The sequence below is a fragment of the Crocuta crocuta genome, unplaced genomic scaffold, assembly GCF_008692635.1.
Source record: "Crocuta crocuta isolate KB4526 unplaced genomic scaffold, BGI_CrCroc_1.0 scaffold56, whole genome shotgun sequence".
Classification (NCBI taxonomy): Eukaryota; Metazoa; Chordata; class Mammalia; order Carnivora; family Hyaenidae; genus Crocuta; species Crocuta crocuta.
In genome coordinates this window covers 9,529,096-9,546,411 of record NW_027531334.1, presented here as the reverse complement: position 1 = coordinate 9,546,411, position 17,316 = coordinate 9,529,096, and the positions used below count along the sequence as shown (strand labels likewise).

At 35.3% G+C, this 17,316-nt stretch overlaps 1 protein-coding gene across 2 annotated transcripts in view; it reads left to right on the top strand.

Annotated features, from left to right (window-relative positions):
* The window catches only part of ALCAM (activated leukocyte cell adhesion molecule), a 202,519-nt gene that overhangs the window by 129,135 nt on the left and 56,068 nt on the right, over window positions 1-17,316 (top strand). For both annotated transcript variants that reach the window (XM_077771826.1, XM_077771825.1), the window contains exons 2-3: window positions 12,287-12,387; window positions 16,006-16,225. In XM_077771826.1, the coding sequence (XP_077627952.1) occupies window positions 12,287-12,387; window positions 16,006-16,225 (321 nt within the window). The remainder of the gene's footprint in view (window positions 1-12,286; window positions 12,388-16,005; window positions 16,226-17,316) is intronic.

The window sequence follows — 17,316 nt, the reverse complement described above, 5'->3', positions numbered from 1 at the left end:
AACCCCCAGAGGAGTCCCTTGTCTCCAAGAACCTTGCCTGCCTTTGTAGCCCTACTCTGCTCAGCCCTGTCAGCAGCTCAGGTAAAGTGTGGCCTCAGCAAAACTTGGTGATGGATATGAGTGCAGCAGTTGGGGGTCCTGTGATTGGGGGGGTCTGTGAGGTACGTTTTCAGGGCCATCATCCTTCACAGTTTTCCCTTGAATAATAAATAGGAAGCATTTACTTAGTTGCTGGTAAAACAAAAATGTAAATTTGTGAAACAGAAGCAGGTGGGATATGATGCAAACTTTAGCAACCACAGAAAACCCACCTGAATGCGGGTACTTGCTCAGGCTACAGAAGAAACTTGTTTTTCTGATCTGGATTTTGTTGTGTCTTGTTTTTGAGGGATTACTTTGTCCATGATACCTACTCTTTCAGAAATTCTTCTGGGGCTCATCAAACCATTTCCTAAATTACAGCACATTTAAAAAAACATTTATTTACTGGGGTGCGTGGGTGGTTGAGTTAGTTAAGCATCTGATTGACTCAGGTCATGATCTCACAGTTAGTGGGTTCAAGCTCTGCTTGGGGCTCTGTACTGTCAACCTGGAGCCTGGTTCCGATTCTCTGTCTCCCCTGCTCACATGTGTACCCTCTCTCTCCCAAAAATAAAATACACATTTTTTAAATGCCCACACATGAGTGGGAGAAGGGCAGAGAGAAAGGGAGTGAATCCTAAGCGGGTTCCACATTGTCAGTGCCAAGGCCAACACAGGGCTCGAACCCACAAATCATGAGATCATGACGTGAGCCAAAAACCAAGAGTGGGTATGCTTAAACAACTGAGCCACCCAGGCACCCCACCCACGTATGGCACATATGTAAGCTACCATTGGCCTCTGGTGCTCTAAGGCAAAGCTTTCAGGAAGTTAAAATCTTTGGGAGTGAGGGAAAGTTTCGAAGCTGGAGGCAATTTCAGGTCCAGATTTTACAAGATATTTAAAGCAATTCTTCCATCTGACACCCTTAGAAATGATAAAACTACCTTTCAATACAGCTTCTTATATTTTTCATCTCTACTTATTGCCTTCCTAAATTATCTTGTTCTCTTTCCCACTTTTCCTCCCACTCATCAATTAAGAATAATGACTGTCAGGGAAAATGGAATATATGAAAAGTTATTGTTAATATTAATAGATGACAGTATTGTCTTTCTAAGTTTATGCATTCCAGAGCTACTCCACTAGACTGCCATGGTGGGTGAATCATAATGGGTATTGTTTTGCATGCTTACTTGGTCCATGAGGTGACACAAGATCTCTCAAAGCTGCAAGATGGTTTCTGTTTCATATAAGACATTATGCTGATTTTCTAAGTGTATGCAATATTTGTTTTATTTCAAAATTTTTCTTTCCTTTGGCTTTATTCTCTTTAAAAAATTACTGTGGACAAATGTTTCTCTCTTTCCTTCCTCCTCAAAACTAGAATACTAGATCTTACAGCAAACTGAGTTTACTTCTTAAAGAAAGGGAAACATGCCATAAAAAGCGATCATTTTTTTTCTATGATTTTACCTTATATTACAACCCCTCTGGAGAGATGCCAATTAAAAGCATGAAATTTACACAAATCAAATCTCAGAAATCAGCCAGCAATCTGCACTGAATCTGCGGGAAAACCTATTAAGTAGCATTTTAACCTTTATTACTTACCATGTTTGATTGTACAAATCTATTTCCTCAAGAGACATAGGCAATGCTAATTGTGATCTGTATGAAGAAAAGAGCAAAAACTCACTTCAACCTGTGTAAACATTGTTTGGTACCCAGTTAGACACTTAATATGGAAGACACCAGTCGCTAGTATACTAGACAAGATCAGTCAACCAATGAAGAAGAAAAAGTCTACTACTTGGCTCATTCAGTAGCCCTAATAATTCATTTGCTCTCCCTGGTTAATTCTACCTCAATTATAAAACAAAATTCTCTAATGCTGTTGAATATTAATTGAAATGCTAAAGAAATACAATTAGCACAGCTGTTATTAACAGAAGCTCTCTGTGAAAATAATGGTGATCTTATTGACAAAGTCTTTCTGATACATTTTTCTTCTAAGGCATTTGAGGAATATTAAAGCTATTAGGAATTTGTTGTTTAGGGGTTTGGAAGTGTTATCAAGGACAGCTTTGATTTTCTCAAGTCAAGAGGTCTTTTTGTTGTCATGGCATTAAATTATTTGCAGAAAACAAATTTCATGTCACAATAATTATGAGCTCTTTCTGAAGACAGACTCTAGTCTAAATGCCGAGGAAGTTTCCATTACTTCAGATGATGCAATTAAGGCCTTTTGTGAAGCGTTGTGCCTGTTTTCTTGTTGATAGTATTTTCCTGTTGATAGTGTTTTCATGAACACACTACGGTTATTGTTCTTGTTAAAATAATTGAATTGTATTCACAATTTCAGTGCAACTTATATGGCAAAATGCACAGGAAAATGTAACTTTTCACCATTCAAATAGAACTGATAGTTTGAATTAGTTAAATCTAGACTTTCATGCAGAGAAAATGTTCAGAGCAGTGGGGCATCAATGTATTCGTCTCTCCTTTGCATTATTTTAACCTGCAGGAGTGTTCATATATTGGTTTCTTCTATCTACCTCTTTAGTTAAGCTAGTTCCCAAATGAAGTCCTCAAATTCTGGACACTGACAATGCAAGAACTAATGAGGGTAATTGAATTGGGGGTGAGGGAGCAGAAGGAAAATAATATTTTATCGATTTTTTCATCATATTGACCAATTGTATGAGTGGAGGATTTTCTATGTATAAGCTTTTTTTTTTTAATTTTTAATGTATATTTATTTTTGAGAGAGAGATAGAGCATGAGTGGGGAGAGGCAGAGAGAGAGGGAGACACAGAATGCAAAGCAGGCTCCAGGCTCTGAGCTGTCAGCATAGAGCAGACATGGGGCTTGAAATCCCAAACTGCAAGGTCATAACCTGAGTCAAAGTTGAACGCTTAACCGCTTAACTGACTGAGCCAGCCAGGCATCCCCCACCCCCCAACCCCCATTTATAAGTATCTTAAAGACACAGCCTCAAGACCTATGTAATTAGGAGAAGTATGATAGTAGAGAATAGTCAATTTTGTGAACTTCAACTAACATAAATTGCTCATTACACAAATGTTTTAACTTTTATAACGAGTAAGCTATATAGTATAAAAATATGTTTGAACATTCTCCTGTCTAGTCTCTATCACTATAAGTAGCTATATGAAGTAAAATATAAAATATTGTTCTTTTCATATATAAAATTTAACAATTTGTGGTTCAATATAGTCTCCCTGTCTCCTCCCCCCACCCACACATACAGAGCATGAAGTGTTCCTACGTATTTTCAGTTAAGTCTGTCCCCACGAAGGGGCCAATGTTTTGGCATTTTGGCACAGACTCCACAGCTCGTCAAAAACTCATCACTGGGGAATGATGACTTGGTAACACAGAGGATCCTTTGTGGGACAAATGTGTGGAAATCCTAGTCTCATCCATAGAGTAAAGAATATGAGAAGAATTGCCAAAGAAGCTCTAAATCCTGGCACTTTTAGTGACATTTCATATATAAATCTAGTTCTGTGCACTGGTTTGCATGTAATATTCCATGAAAAAGTTTTTAAAGAAAAAAATAGCATTTTGGGATAGACAATTTTAAGATACTGATTTCTAAACACTACAGCAACCCTCATCCCCACCTCGCTGGGTTCCCTAGAATTTTAAAGGATAGTATATGGTTTTCTGGATTGTTAAGTATGGAGAAAAGAATATGAGCTATAAGAATATGATCTTACCGAGTTCCTTTCCATGTAGTGCCTTGGAGCTTTATTTTATCTGTCATTATTGAACCCTGCAGCCTTCATGATGCTGCAGCAAATTTCAAAATGAGAAAAAATGTAGACCTTTCTTTAAAATAGCTTGAAGCATAGGGGAAGAATCAAACTGATTATTTCCCCCTTTTTCAAAAAGTAATTAATCGTTTAAATACACGAATATATATATGTTTATATGTATGTGTGTATATACATATGTATATATACACATGTATATATGTATATATTTAGAATTTAAACCCATGAGAACAGATTCTTGTTTTGTTTTGTTTCTACAGACTGCTGATCACCCATCCTAGAGCAGTGCTTGGCACAGAACAGATACTCAATAGTCAATGAATGGAAAAATGATAAAAATTATAACTACTGAGATATGTAGAAATGGGTCAAGTAGAGCATTCTGTGGATATACACTTTATTGTGTTTGTAGTACCAAACGTTCGAATCCCACCAGTTCTTCAACATTCAAAATAATGCTGTATTACCTTTGTATACAATCGTGTATTTGTACAAAAACTTTCATAGGATACATTCCCAGTGGTATGATCTCTGGATCAAAGGGCATTAAATGCATTTTTAATTAGAGAGCATCAAACTGTACTTCCATAAGTTCTTCTCAGTTTAGTAGAATCAACCTCAGACATTTTATTTTTTATTCAAGGTTATCTTTGACCATCTGGTGAAAGCCTTAAAATCTCTTTTTATAGGGGGGGAGGGGGGATGGGCATGGAGGAGGACACTTGGGATGAGCACTGAGTGTTATGTGGAAACTAATTTGACAATAAACTATTTGTAAAAAAATAAATAAATAAATAAAAGAGGTTTTGAAATAAAAAAAAATCTCTTTTTATAAAAATAAATATTTTTATATACCACAATTTTGGGGGTCCCTATAGTTCATTCATGGATCCCAAGTTAAGAAATTCTAACAAGCACAGTAGAACCTTGCTATTTGCCTATTTAAAATTCATGAAGTATCGCTCAGAAAATAAAAAATCACAACTTAAATCAATTCTGTTGCTTTTAAATCATTTTAAAATAAAGTTTTTGCTTATAATTTAAAAGTGGCCTTAAAAGAAATCCAAATGCTAGTGTTGGTGATGAGAATAAAGAGAAATAGAGAGATCTAACAGTTTGTTGCAGTTTATTGGGGAAATTTTATGTTCAGTTATGAATTTCAGAAAACTGCCAGTCAGGTCATATTCCTTATAAAGATCAAAGATCTACCATGTAGAAATTACTGTAATATTNAAGAAATTTCTGTAATAAAGAAGGAAGTTTGCCATAAGAGAAAACCAAGTACCACTCAGTGCCTCTGCATGGTCCCTGGCTGTGACATACTGGTAAAGTAGTTCTGATCTTCCTATTCATAGAAACCTTTGTTCAGTGTTTAGGTCAATTGAAATTTCCAGCAAGAGGCCTTTACCAGTATCCTCAAGCTCACTGCAGGGATTCCTTCCTCTGCATTCCCATAGCACTTTGTTTACAGCAGCTCGTGTTCCTGGAGGAATAGACTTTTGTGTGTATATATATATTATATTGGTGTGTATATGTATATATATCCCCCACAAAGAACATTGAGCACTTTGCCTCTAGTCGATGTTCAATAAATACTTGATGCATGATCAAATGTTTAAATAGATGATTCCACAAAGGCCCAAGGGATAATGATAAAAATGAGGCAGAGATAAGCTTTAGGCTTTGCCTGAAGTAATTGGGAAGAACAATAACTTATCCAATCTCATAGATCCTTCCATGCTTATAGTGTGATGAAAGCGTCACAGTGGTAAATTGAGAAGATAGTTTTCAGTACAGTCGTGTAAATACTGATATATTTTAAAAGTTTTATCATTTCTGTGGATCTCCTTTCTATGATATAATATAGATTATTCTATTAACCCATAGCTTACTAAAAAGATAAACATTTCAAGCATTATAATATACCAAACTTTCATGTAAGGAGCCCATATATTAAAACATTTTCCTGGGAACTAGCAGTATTTTATAATTCAGTAAGATGGCCCTTCCCCCTCTGAATGTTATTCCACAGGAATATATCTAAAAGATATAATCCAGGTATCGAATTGCAGAAACCTCTAGAAGAAAGAGAAAGAGTCACTATTTTTCTTATTTGTAGGCATTACATAGTTACACCTATATGAGAACATGTGACCCTGGGGAAAGACCATGCAGAAAGCAAAGTTTAAATAAACATCTTCCTATTGCAGATTCAACAAAAACCAGCTTGGTTCCCAAGTAAGTGTTTGTTGAAGGGAAATGGAGAAAGGGAGTAGGAAAACTTTTTTCTCTATTTTTCAAAATAACGTATTCCATCAGATGTCTTCTCCTGCCTGCCATCCATTCTAAATTACTTGCAGACTACAGGTTCTCTCTCTCTCTCTCTCTCTCTCTCAACCTCCTTCTCTTTCATATCTTGTATATCCCTTGACCTTGACAAAAATCATAAATTCTTATTTAATGCAATAAAGAATAGGAGGAATTATGAGGTAACTTTGTGCCATTGAGTCACAAAATCATAGGTTTGAAAGAACTTTATTTTTTAATTTTTTTTAAATTTATTTTTGAGAGAAAGAGAGAGCACAAGTAGGGAAGGAGCAGAGGGAGAGGGAGACACAGAATCCAAAGCAGGCTCCAGGCTCTGAACTGGCAACACAGAGGCCAAAGCAGGGCTCAAACTCATGAACTGTGAGATCATGACCTGAGTCAAAGTTGGACACTCAACCAACTGAGCCACCCAGGCGCCCCATAGAAGACAATTTAAAGGCATCTGTTTCACACTCAATCAATAGAATATGATATTTTATCATATTAAATAAAATACATGTGATATATATATATATATATATATTTTAGAGAGCATGTATGGTGTGTATAATTTGTGCTTAGATTATAGTATATGAAGTAGATCTGCTAAAACAGAATATTATTTTGTGGGGCACTGGGGTGGCTCAGTCAGTTGAGCTTCCGACTCATGATTTTGGCTCAGGTCATGATCCCAGGGTCATGGGATTGAGACCTGCATCCTAGGGCCTGCATGGCATTTCCTTTCTCTCTTTCTCTCTGCCCCTTATGCACACTCTTTTTCTCAAAATAAATAAAAATAAATGTTAAAAAAGAATATTATTTTGTAATATCTGTGAAGAGATTGGATCTCAAATCCCCAGAGTCTGGAAATCAGTCTCCCTGTCATAGTTTAATATAATATGTTTCTATGAGGAAAACAAAGTTGATAATAGCTAAGTGTTAATATGTGCCATTTCCACGTCCACCCCTCTATTCACACACAGTGATTATTTAGCCCTGTACTAAGATTCTATTTTACAACAATGATCTCTTTAATGGAAACCAATTTTATTGATAATGAAATCCAGTAGTTGAAGATACAAATTGATGGTTTTCAACTAGATGGGAGTGTGGTGGGCGGTTCTGCCTTCCAGGAGACATTTGTCTTGTCTAGAGATTTCTTATTGCCATACCTGGAGGAGAGTGCTACTAGTACCACCCAAGGGGCAGAGGTGAGGATGCAGCCCCCACAATAAAGATTTATTCAGCCCAAACTGACAGTAGTAATGAGGTTGAGAAACACTGCTGTAAACTGATGTTACAAAATAGTTACATGTTTAATTGGAATTGTACATATCTTAATTCATTAATAAAGCACATAGAAACACTAGCATGTTTATCTGTCAAAATCAAATAAATATGAAAGTAATTTCTAAGGATAATTTTATAATTTCTACTTAACTGTTCTTCCCCAACAGTTCATCTGCAAAAATAAACTTCTCTAAGATTTCTGTGGAACTGTGATTTAGGTCTTATGTTATAAGCTCTGTGCCAGTTGTCATTGTAAATAGCCCTTCTATGGCACCTAACAGAGCTACAAAGCTCAAAACAATGCTTTTAAGGATGATGATGCTATTGAAGTATCGGTGCAATAAAAAATAATTAACCGCACTAAGTTACAGCATGTAAAAATAGACTCTTTAGTTCTTATCCTATTTTCTGTATTATTTACTGTTCTGCTTGAAATATGGTAGCAGATTGTGCAATTTAAGATAACTTTGAAGATACTCAAATGTCTCTATTTTATCAATGCTAAGAGAATGATTACTCTGAACTTGATAGTCTTTAAGAATTAATTTATACAGAGGGCGCCTGGGTGGCGCAGCTGGTTGGGCGTCTGATTCTTGATGTCAGGCCAGGTCTTGATCTCAGGGTTGTGAGTTCATGCCACATATTGGGCTCCACACTGGGCATGAAGCCCACTTAAAAATATTAGTTTTTATGGAAAAAGCATATCTCACCAATATCACCAAAATTATTACATTTTTATTAGTTCAGTTAGAAATAAACTATGGTCACCTAATTTCAAAATTACACCCAGAGTCTGTTTCAGTGCCTCCTTAAATTATTTGCAGTACAAAATCTATTACTATGTTGTATTTATGATCACTTGTCTGAGATTTTATATATCAGGATTATTGAGCCATGAGATTTTTCTCATGCTATGCTTTTTCCCATTGTATTTTTATTGAATTCTCCTATGTAACCTTTCCAGTGCTTTTGTTCTTTATCTTTAGTTAATAAGTCTTCATTAAAACAATCTTAAATAATTACATACTGCTTCTCAAGTATAACATGTTTTTGCTTTTATGTCGGGACATTTTGATAGCAATAGTAATACTAATAATTCATAATAATACCTTATACCTATAAAACATATTTAATACAGAAGATTTTTAATCCAGTTTAAAATATCTTACAACATGTATGTATACACATAGACAATATGCGTATCACCCAGAAATGTACACATTTGTGCGCTCACACATTCTTTCCATATTTTGTATCTAGTTTCTTTGGGTGAAGGACATCATAGGCATTCTGTATTTGCAATAGTGTCCAATAATCTCTAGGCTACAAAACCATGAATAATTTAACTAACTAATATTACAGGGAGAAAATTGTAGAGGAATTTTAGTAGGCTAATTTCAATTCAGACTTCGCAAATCAAAGGTAAAATCTTTTCCTTCTATGAAAAGTACAAACAGAACCATTTATGTTGACAGGTTCTTTGGGTGTGGGTGTCACTGACACTTCATCTCAAAGGCTGAGTGAGACATCTGTAGAAATCACAATGCTAATTCATCACCAAATCTCAGTGGTTTTGTAGCCACCCTATCTCTACAGTTTTAGGGATATGAGCTCTACCACACATCCGAGCCTTTAGTCTTTCCATCAGATGAACCTGGGAGTTGGTATATACTATTACCAAAAGAGGAAAGTTGATGTTTATTGCCAGCTTGAAAATGATTTCTGAAATCATCACATCTGTGACTCCTAATACACATTATTAGGACAACTGGTTATTATTCATTGTGCCCTAAGATGATAGACCAGTGCTTCTGTCTGTAACCATTGGCCTTTTACCTACTGCCCTCATTCTTGTCACATGTCTTATTTCCCTTAGGTTTATTATACTGTTAAGAGTGCTGTGCTGGCTAATTTGGGATATCAAGCTATCATTAAAAGACCCAACTCACGAATTCTTAAATGCTTTTAAAAACAATCCTTTGCTTTCTAGTCATCACAGTAAGAAAAAATGGCATTTTACATCATTGTTCGCAAATCACAGAGGACAAATAATCCTTACTTTTTCTTGAAATTAATAATAAAGTTCCATAGGGAGAAATATTCTCTTCTATAGTGTCATCCATGAATTATTATAAAATTGTTTGCTTTGTGTTTGTTTCTTTTCAAATATGAGTGCCATGTCAGCACAAATCCATGTTCTCTGCACATCAGAGATGATCTAAGACAGACTTTATAATCCGCAAAGTTCTACTGTTGCCAACTTCTCCCTGATTTTCAAAGATGTTAATGTAATAACCAAAATGGAAAGGACTTCAGAATATTCAAGTGAGAAATCGAATACGATGTCTGTTCAATGCCAGGCACTGCTCTTGGGGATACAAAGATAAGACTGTTTTGTCCCTTTCCTGTTATTGTGGCACTTCAATCATGCTAATAAAACACTACCTACTTGAAATTCATATAGCTTTAAAATTTATGATGGGGGCACCTGAGTGACTCAGTTGGTTAAGTGTCCAGCCAACTCTTGATCTCAGTTTGGCATGATCTCAGGGTCATGGAATATAACCCTGCTTTGGGCTCTGCACTGACACCGCAGAGCCTGCTTGGGATTCTCCGTCTCCCTCTTTCTGCCCTTCTCCCTCTCATGTGCACCATCTCTCTGTCTCTCAAAATAAATAAAGTAAAATAAAATAAAATCTATTGCATAATTTGGTATCCATATATCACATTAAAGTTCTGTAAGGAAGAGAACAGTTGCCTGTAAGAAATAGGAAAGAATTACATTTTTTTGGAAAAAGAATTTTCTTATTTTCCCTGTATACCTGGAAAAGGATTCACATCATTGGTATCTGAGCTCTATAAACTGTTTTCACTCCTTGACCAACCATGAGAGTACTGCCAGTTGTCAAAAAAGGTGTGATTTTATAATGATAGGAGATGGTTAGACGTGCGTGTCCTGCCATAATTTAACGTACAGATCTAGACCATCTTAGAGACATTACATATCCAAGTAACTTACTATATTCTGATGAAAAAACAAAACACTAAGTCGGAAACCCAAGTTTTCTTGGGTTGACATACTTGCACCGAGGTAGTACATGAACAAATATTAAAATACATAATAAAAGTTCCACATCTAGTATGCAAAGTGGTATAGAAAACAAACACTATATCGAGAAATAATTTCTTTATTCTCATTAGTTTGCATATCTGCAACACATATCTAAACCCTCACAATTTTGATTTTAACAAAGTTGAAGAGACCATTTCTTCATTTACAGTCTTTTGCTCTGCAGTGGTTTTAAGTTAAAAGGAATTAGCATTTCAGTATGGGAAACACTGAACAATTTATAAATTAGTGAAGTAACTTTTTATTATAATACCGTATATACAATAAACAACTTTGGTAAATTAATAGCAAGTGAAAAACACATTATTATGACTTATAATTTGTATTCTTTATTTAAACCATGCTAAAAATTCTGGGAACTAGTTGTTCTGTGACATGTGACATGTTTATGTGAAGTTTGTGTTTGTTGTAATGATTTTTGTTCACCGGGGCAAAATTGCTTTAAAGGGAAGACCTTCCGTGTTGATAGAATTTTAAAATAGCAATTTTATTACCCTTTTTTTATTTACTAAGATTAATGATTTTTATCCCCATATGAAAATTTCATACACATTGTGACTGATGACAGTGAAACATAGTGTCCACTCTGTCTTGTTTCCTCAGTAAGTCATAAAACTGTATTTGTTTGTATTGCAAATTGCCTTAGCTTTGCACTTCAGCACCACCTGGTGGACAAAATATCTTTTTTCCCCCCTCTACAGTTTAAAATAGCCCCTTCATACTCTATATTCAGTAATTATGACATATCTTAACAGATATCTATTTGAAAACATATTTAATCTTAAAAGCAATTGTGAACAAAATAAGATTAAAATCTGAGATGTTTCCTGAGTACTATTGCCAAGTTAAATGCCTGACGTTTTTAAACTTCATGAATATATACAGATTTGTATAGTATGTGGGGATTTTGACAATTAAACTTTTGTCATCTACATTTTTCCATTTTAATAAAAAATTAAATAAGATCAGGAAGTCTTCTGTACCTTAGTAGCAAATTATGGTTTGAGTTAGATTGTCTATCCAAAATTCAGGGTAACTACTTGGTCAAAACTTTACAAAGGATTTTTATAATACAGATTTCTGTCTTGTTAATATTTTATATGTAATTACAATTAAAACTAGTATTTTAACCATTGCTACTATAAGATAAGCCATTTTCAGTTTTGTTTTTTTACTTTTAAAATTTAGTTGTGATCTTATGTATTAGTTTAGTTTTTAATAGTTTTTAAAATTTTCCAGAAGATAAATTTGACAATATTTTCAAATGAAAAACCCAAATATATATAAAGCTAATTTTGAGAATTTTAAAAATTATAATCTTTGTGTAGTTCCACTTGTTTATGAAATATAGTATAATTTGTTTCTATGGCATCTAGTTAAGAGAATATACTTCAGATTCCATTATGTTCCTTTGGGATACACACTTATCTATTCCCTGGTAAAACTGAGGGGGTCTATAAATTTGAAATGTATGACATCAAAAGTTTAGTTGCTAAAGAAGAATTGTTGATATTTAAACAGAAAGCATATTCTAGCCTCATACTTTCTGTAGTCATTTAAAATAAAATTATAATAGATAATCTTCATTAAGATATATATCTTGAACTGAAGTTATTTGCTTGGTTACTTCAAGAAAACATTTAAAATCTCCCTTTTTTCTTCCTTTTCTCTAAAGGCCTTGGATGGTATACTGTAAATTCAGCATATGGAGATACCATTATTATGCCTTGTCGACTCGACGTACCTCAGAATCTCATGTTTGGAAAGTGGAAATATGTAAGTGTAACCTACCATGGACTTGGTTAACTGCTTCTAGTTTTGGGTGTTGTTTTTTTTTTTTAATCATATTCTTTCTGTGAGTAAATGTGAATTTCAAATTAACATAATGGCAATATTCAACTGTGAGTACAAATGTAGGAAGGTAGAATTAATGTGTTGAATATCTCAAAAGAGTAATTCCTAAGTCTTACATAAGAAGTGCTATTTTAAAACAAAGCCAATAAACACGTAATTCTTAGATCATATTAGTCTGAAAGATTTAACCTTAAATGTTAGAGGCAGAGGAAAAGTCTGGATTCCAGAGTGAAATCAGTGGAGTATAGGACAGAGCTCAGTGGAAGACAGCAGCCTTTTTCCACCTACGCATGTTCTGTTTGGCGTGGCTATTACAAAGGCAAAATACACTAGTGGCTGGAGTACCCAGATACTCATTGGGAATTAGTCATCAGCATTAGAAGCTTGTTTTTGGTATTATCTTAGAAACATATCGATGGGGTAGGTCCTTTTCACATTTAACATTTGTTCATCTTCCTCATTTCTTATAGATAGCAGATCATATCTTCTCAGGTGTCAAGATACAAATGGGTGTGGAAATGGAGGGTAGATATCCTGGTAGATGAATGTGAGGTGGTTAGGTATCATCAACTGATAAAATGTTTCAATTTAGTCAGGGAAACCAACTAAAGGTAGCTGTAATGCTGAATCACATGAGACTCATGGTAGTTTAAAAGCTTAAAGTAGCCATATGCTTCTTGAACACCGTGACAGTTTCCTCAAGTTCCCTGAAATGTTGAAACGTATTCAAAGAGGAAAAAACATCTGATGGTCAAATAATTTTTGAAAACTTTATCACAATACTTCTCAGAGCCTTTCACACACTAAAATGCAGTATAAATTGTCTAAGCTTGATTCATTTCTTAGGGTTTTTTTAACCACAACTTTTCCTCTCAAGTATCTGCAAGAACAAATATTTTGCCGAACACACTTTGGGAAATGTACTTAAGATTGCACTTAAGGAAGGATAGAACACAATCTTTCAAAATGTAGGTTCTTAAGTCAGACCGACATCTTCTACCGTATACTTGTGGGACTCTGGACACGTGAATGAACCTCCATTGTCTCATCTATAAAATGAGATGATAATAGTCTTCCTTACAGTGCCGTGAGGGTTACATGAAGTAATTCTTACCAGAGTATTGACCGAGTCCTTGGCACAGGGTACCTGTTATGGCTGTGGGGCTGCGGGACTCTAAGCACATGTGTCTTATACAAGGGTCGTGTGGAAGCAGAGGAAGAGGTGAGGTGACACAGCACTTCTTTGTACTCCCCTTCTGATATCTAGCTCACACTGGGTAATTTTGAACTATTTCTGGTTTCTTATAGAGGTGGAAGTAGGAAGCTATGACCTAAGAGTCTATTCACACCCCTAAAACGCCAAGGGTGACTGCCACATTCTTGACCTGTTGAGTCGAACTTCCTGACAAAGTAAATGGAACACAGATGGTGAAACACTGTGATCATAAACATTCCTGATGATAATTCAGGGAATAATTTTCACCTAAATTGAACTGATACAGTGGTAGTGGAAACAATAATGACAATTTTCAAACTGTTAATTTAGCCAAAAGCTTCAGCAGTAAACTGATGAGATATATTTGAAGTATGTGCTCTAAAAACAGTGTTGATTTGCAGATTAGCTTCTCCCCACTTGCGTGGTAATCCCCTTGTGAATAGAGAGCTTAGTTCCCTGTGTGCATCCTTAGTTCCCTGTGTACACCTCATTCCCACCTCTTCTCCTGCATCTGCCTCAGTGCCTAGGACAGAAGGGGCATCTGATGGCTGTCAAGAGTGGTATGGTACAGTCATAATGGAGCTAGATGGCAGAACTTCAACCTTGGCTCTCCTGGGATACGCTAGCTGGGCTCTTGGATGATTTATTTAAGCAACCTCTGTACTGTATAGTCTGAAAATGGATCTAATATTACAACTCTAACCTTCAAGGTTGTTATGAGTATTAAATCAGTTAATGCATGCAAAGCCCAAAGAAGATACCTGGCATATAATTAAATGCTCAAAAGTTAATAACTATTATTTATTATTTATTATGTAAATGTTTGAATACAGAACTATAAGGGACTGGTGTAACATCTTTCTCTCAGTGAAGGAATGATTTAGAGCAAGGATTTGCATTGTAAACCATGATAAAATTTAAAAATTTAAAGAGAATATTATTGATATATTCAGATATTCAACCAAATAAACTTTTGGACTCTAAAATTAGCTTAGTAATTATCTTCGCTTGGGGCTCTATAACAAAATACCATAGATTAGAGAGCTTAAACAACATATATTTATTTCTCCTAGTTCTGGAGACTTGGGAGTCCAAGATCAAGGTGCTGGCAGATTTGGCTCTTTGTGAAGGTCCTTCTGATTTGCAGACAGCTGCCATTTTGCTATGTGTGATATGACCCGTGTTTTCATGGAGAAAGAGTCCTGTCCTCCTCTCCTCATAAGGGTACAAACCCATCATAAAGGCACTGTCCCAGGACCTCATCTACACCTAATTACCTCTCAAAGGCTTCACCTTCAAATATGAACACTGTGCGGGGGAGGTTAGGGCTTTGACATATGAATTTGGTGGTGACACAAACATTTAGTCCATAACAGTAATATGTATTAATAATTTAAAAAAATGTAACTCCCCATGGCACCTTGAAATTTGCCTGCACTTTACAATGTTTTATCATATTTTATTTTCTCAAAGGGCTTTTGAGATAAGTTAAAGGGATTGGCTCCTATTTTAGAGTAAATTGCTTATTCAGTAAGAAAAATTTTGTGCGAGCAAAGGAAGAGATGAATTATATGTCTTGGGCTCTTGGCATAATTGTTCCTGCAAGATTATATTTGATTTTGATAATAAGTTTTTATACACAAGCTCTTTGAGCTGAGTTTTATGACTCATATAGCAAAACTATGGATTTTAGTGATTAACCTGATTCTTTTGCTTAATGGACATGAGTGTTTCACAAGGGCAAGCACAGTTCCTCCATGAAGGACTCATTACATTATATTGTGACTAAAGGTCAGCTGTGTCAGTTTTGGCTGAAACTAAAAGGTGTGGACGTTTAAAGTGTGTGGATTAACGTAATGAATATGCAAAAGACAACTGCCCAGGATTTCTAAATGAGCGTTTACAGCCCCTGTGTATGCTTGCTGGGAAGGTCAGCTGAATATCATTTTGTACATTTGCATGCTTGTTTTCATCCACTTTTTTTTCTTTTATATTGGACCTAATGCCAGCCCTTGTTGGTTTCGGAACAGTCACTAGCTCTGTCCTTTGGATGCAAGAAAAGCTCAGATTCCAATAGCTTTGTCTTTCCATTTTCACATATTTAAATTGATACCTGTAAAAGAACTTACAGCCTCTCCTCTTAGGTAGAGTAATTTTCTATAACTGAAAAATTTATGTGAAGCTCATATCCACAATTACTCTTCTTAGACAGAACTATAAATATTGGTGGAAGAATATGGCCAAGGAAATTTCGTTACTCTGGATGTAATCCTGAAACATCAGAATATGCTTGTTTTAAAATGTGTTGTTATTTTAATTTTTAGGAAAAGCCCGATGGCTCCCCAGTATTTATTGCCTTCAGGTCCTCTACAAAGAAAAGTGTGCAATACGACGATGTGCCAGAATACAAAGACAGATTGAGCCTCTCAGAAAACTACACTTTGTCTATCAGTAACGCTAGGATCAGTGATGAGAAGAGATTTGTGTGCATGCTAGTAACTGAGGACAACGTGTTTGAGGCACCTACAACAGTCAAGGTGTTCAGTAAGTAGTCTGTGTCACTGCTAAGTGGGATTGATGGCTTGTACTAGAAAATGTTCTTTAGAAAGACAAGTGAACTCTCTGTGGTGTCTCCACAGGAGGCATCTGTGTTAAGAGGACTTCTAACGATCTTCAGCCTGCTCATGCATGTTGTCAGTGAGGAAAACCAAAAACCTGAAATTCAAATAGGAATTCTGCAGTAAAGAACTAAAAGAGTATTTTCCCTTGTTTTGTTGGGTAAAATTTCCTGTGATATGAAGTATTACCAAGTGAAAACTGGCACGTGATCTTTAACTTTCACTGATATGTACAAATAAATGTTTTGTAATATATACATAGATACACAATACGCATAATCATGCATATCACACATACATATATATGTTTTAGACTGAATCATGTAAAACTAATATTCTTATATATAAAAACAATAAAATACAGGCAAATCCGAGCCATGTTATGAATTAGAGATCTAAACTTTCTGTGTGTGTGTGTGTGTGTGTGTGCGCGTGTGTGCGCGTGCGTGCCCGCATGTAAGTATAGTACTATATATGCACGCACGCTTACATGTATGTATCCTGGACATTAAAGCTGTTGATACACTTCTTCAAAATGTTCAGTTGTTTTAGAAAATTGCCCCATAATAAAAAAAAAAATTCACCACACCCTGAATATGTAATGTGGAATACACCAAGGGGAAAAAGTAGAGTAGGGTTAGAAGAAGTCGACAGAAGAGACGTGGAATAATTACTGTAGTCATTATGGCAAAGTTACTTTGCCTAATGATAATATATAGTTAATGTTACTGTGCAAATAGCTATGCAAATGAATGACTTGAGAAGTTCTAATTAAAACATTTTATCCTTTAATATTCAAATAAAAAATCCCACCTCCTGTTATATCATAATATTTTAGAAATTACAGGGAGAAAAATAGGTCACAAACATTTCAGAATGCCAGAATTTTTAATTAGAGAAGAAGGTCTCACTTTTCAGGTTTTTCTTTCTGTTTTCTGATAACTTGACAGCACCTAGAAATTGTTAAAATAAATAGGAAGAAAGAAACCCAGAGGGCCTTGCTACTATAGCAAACAA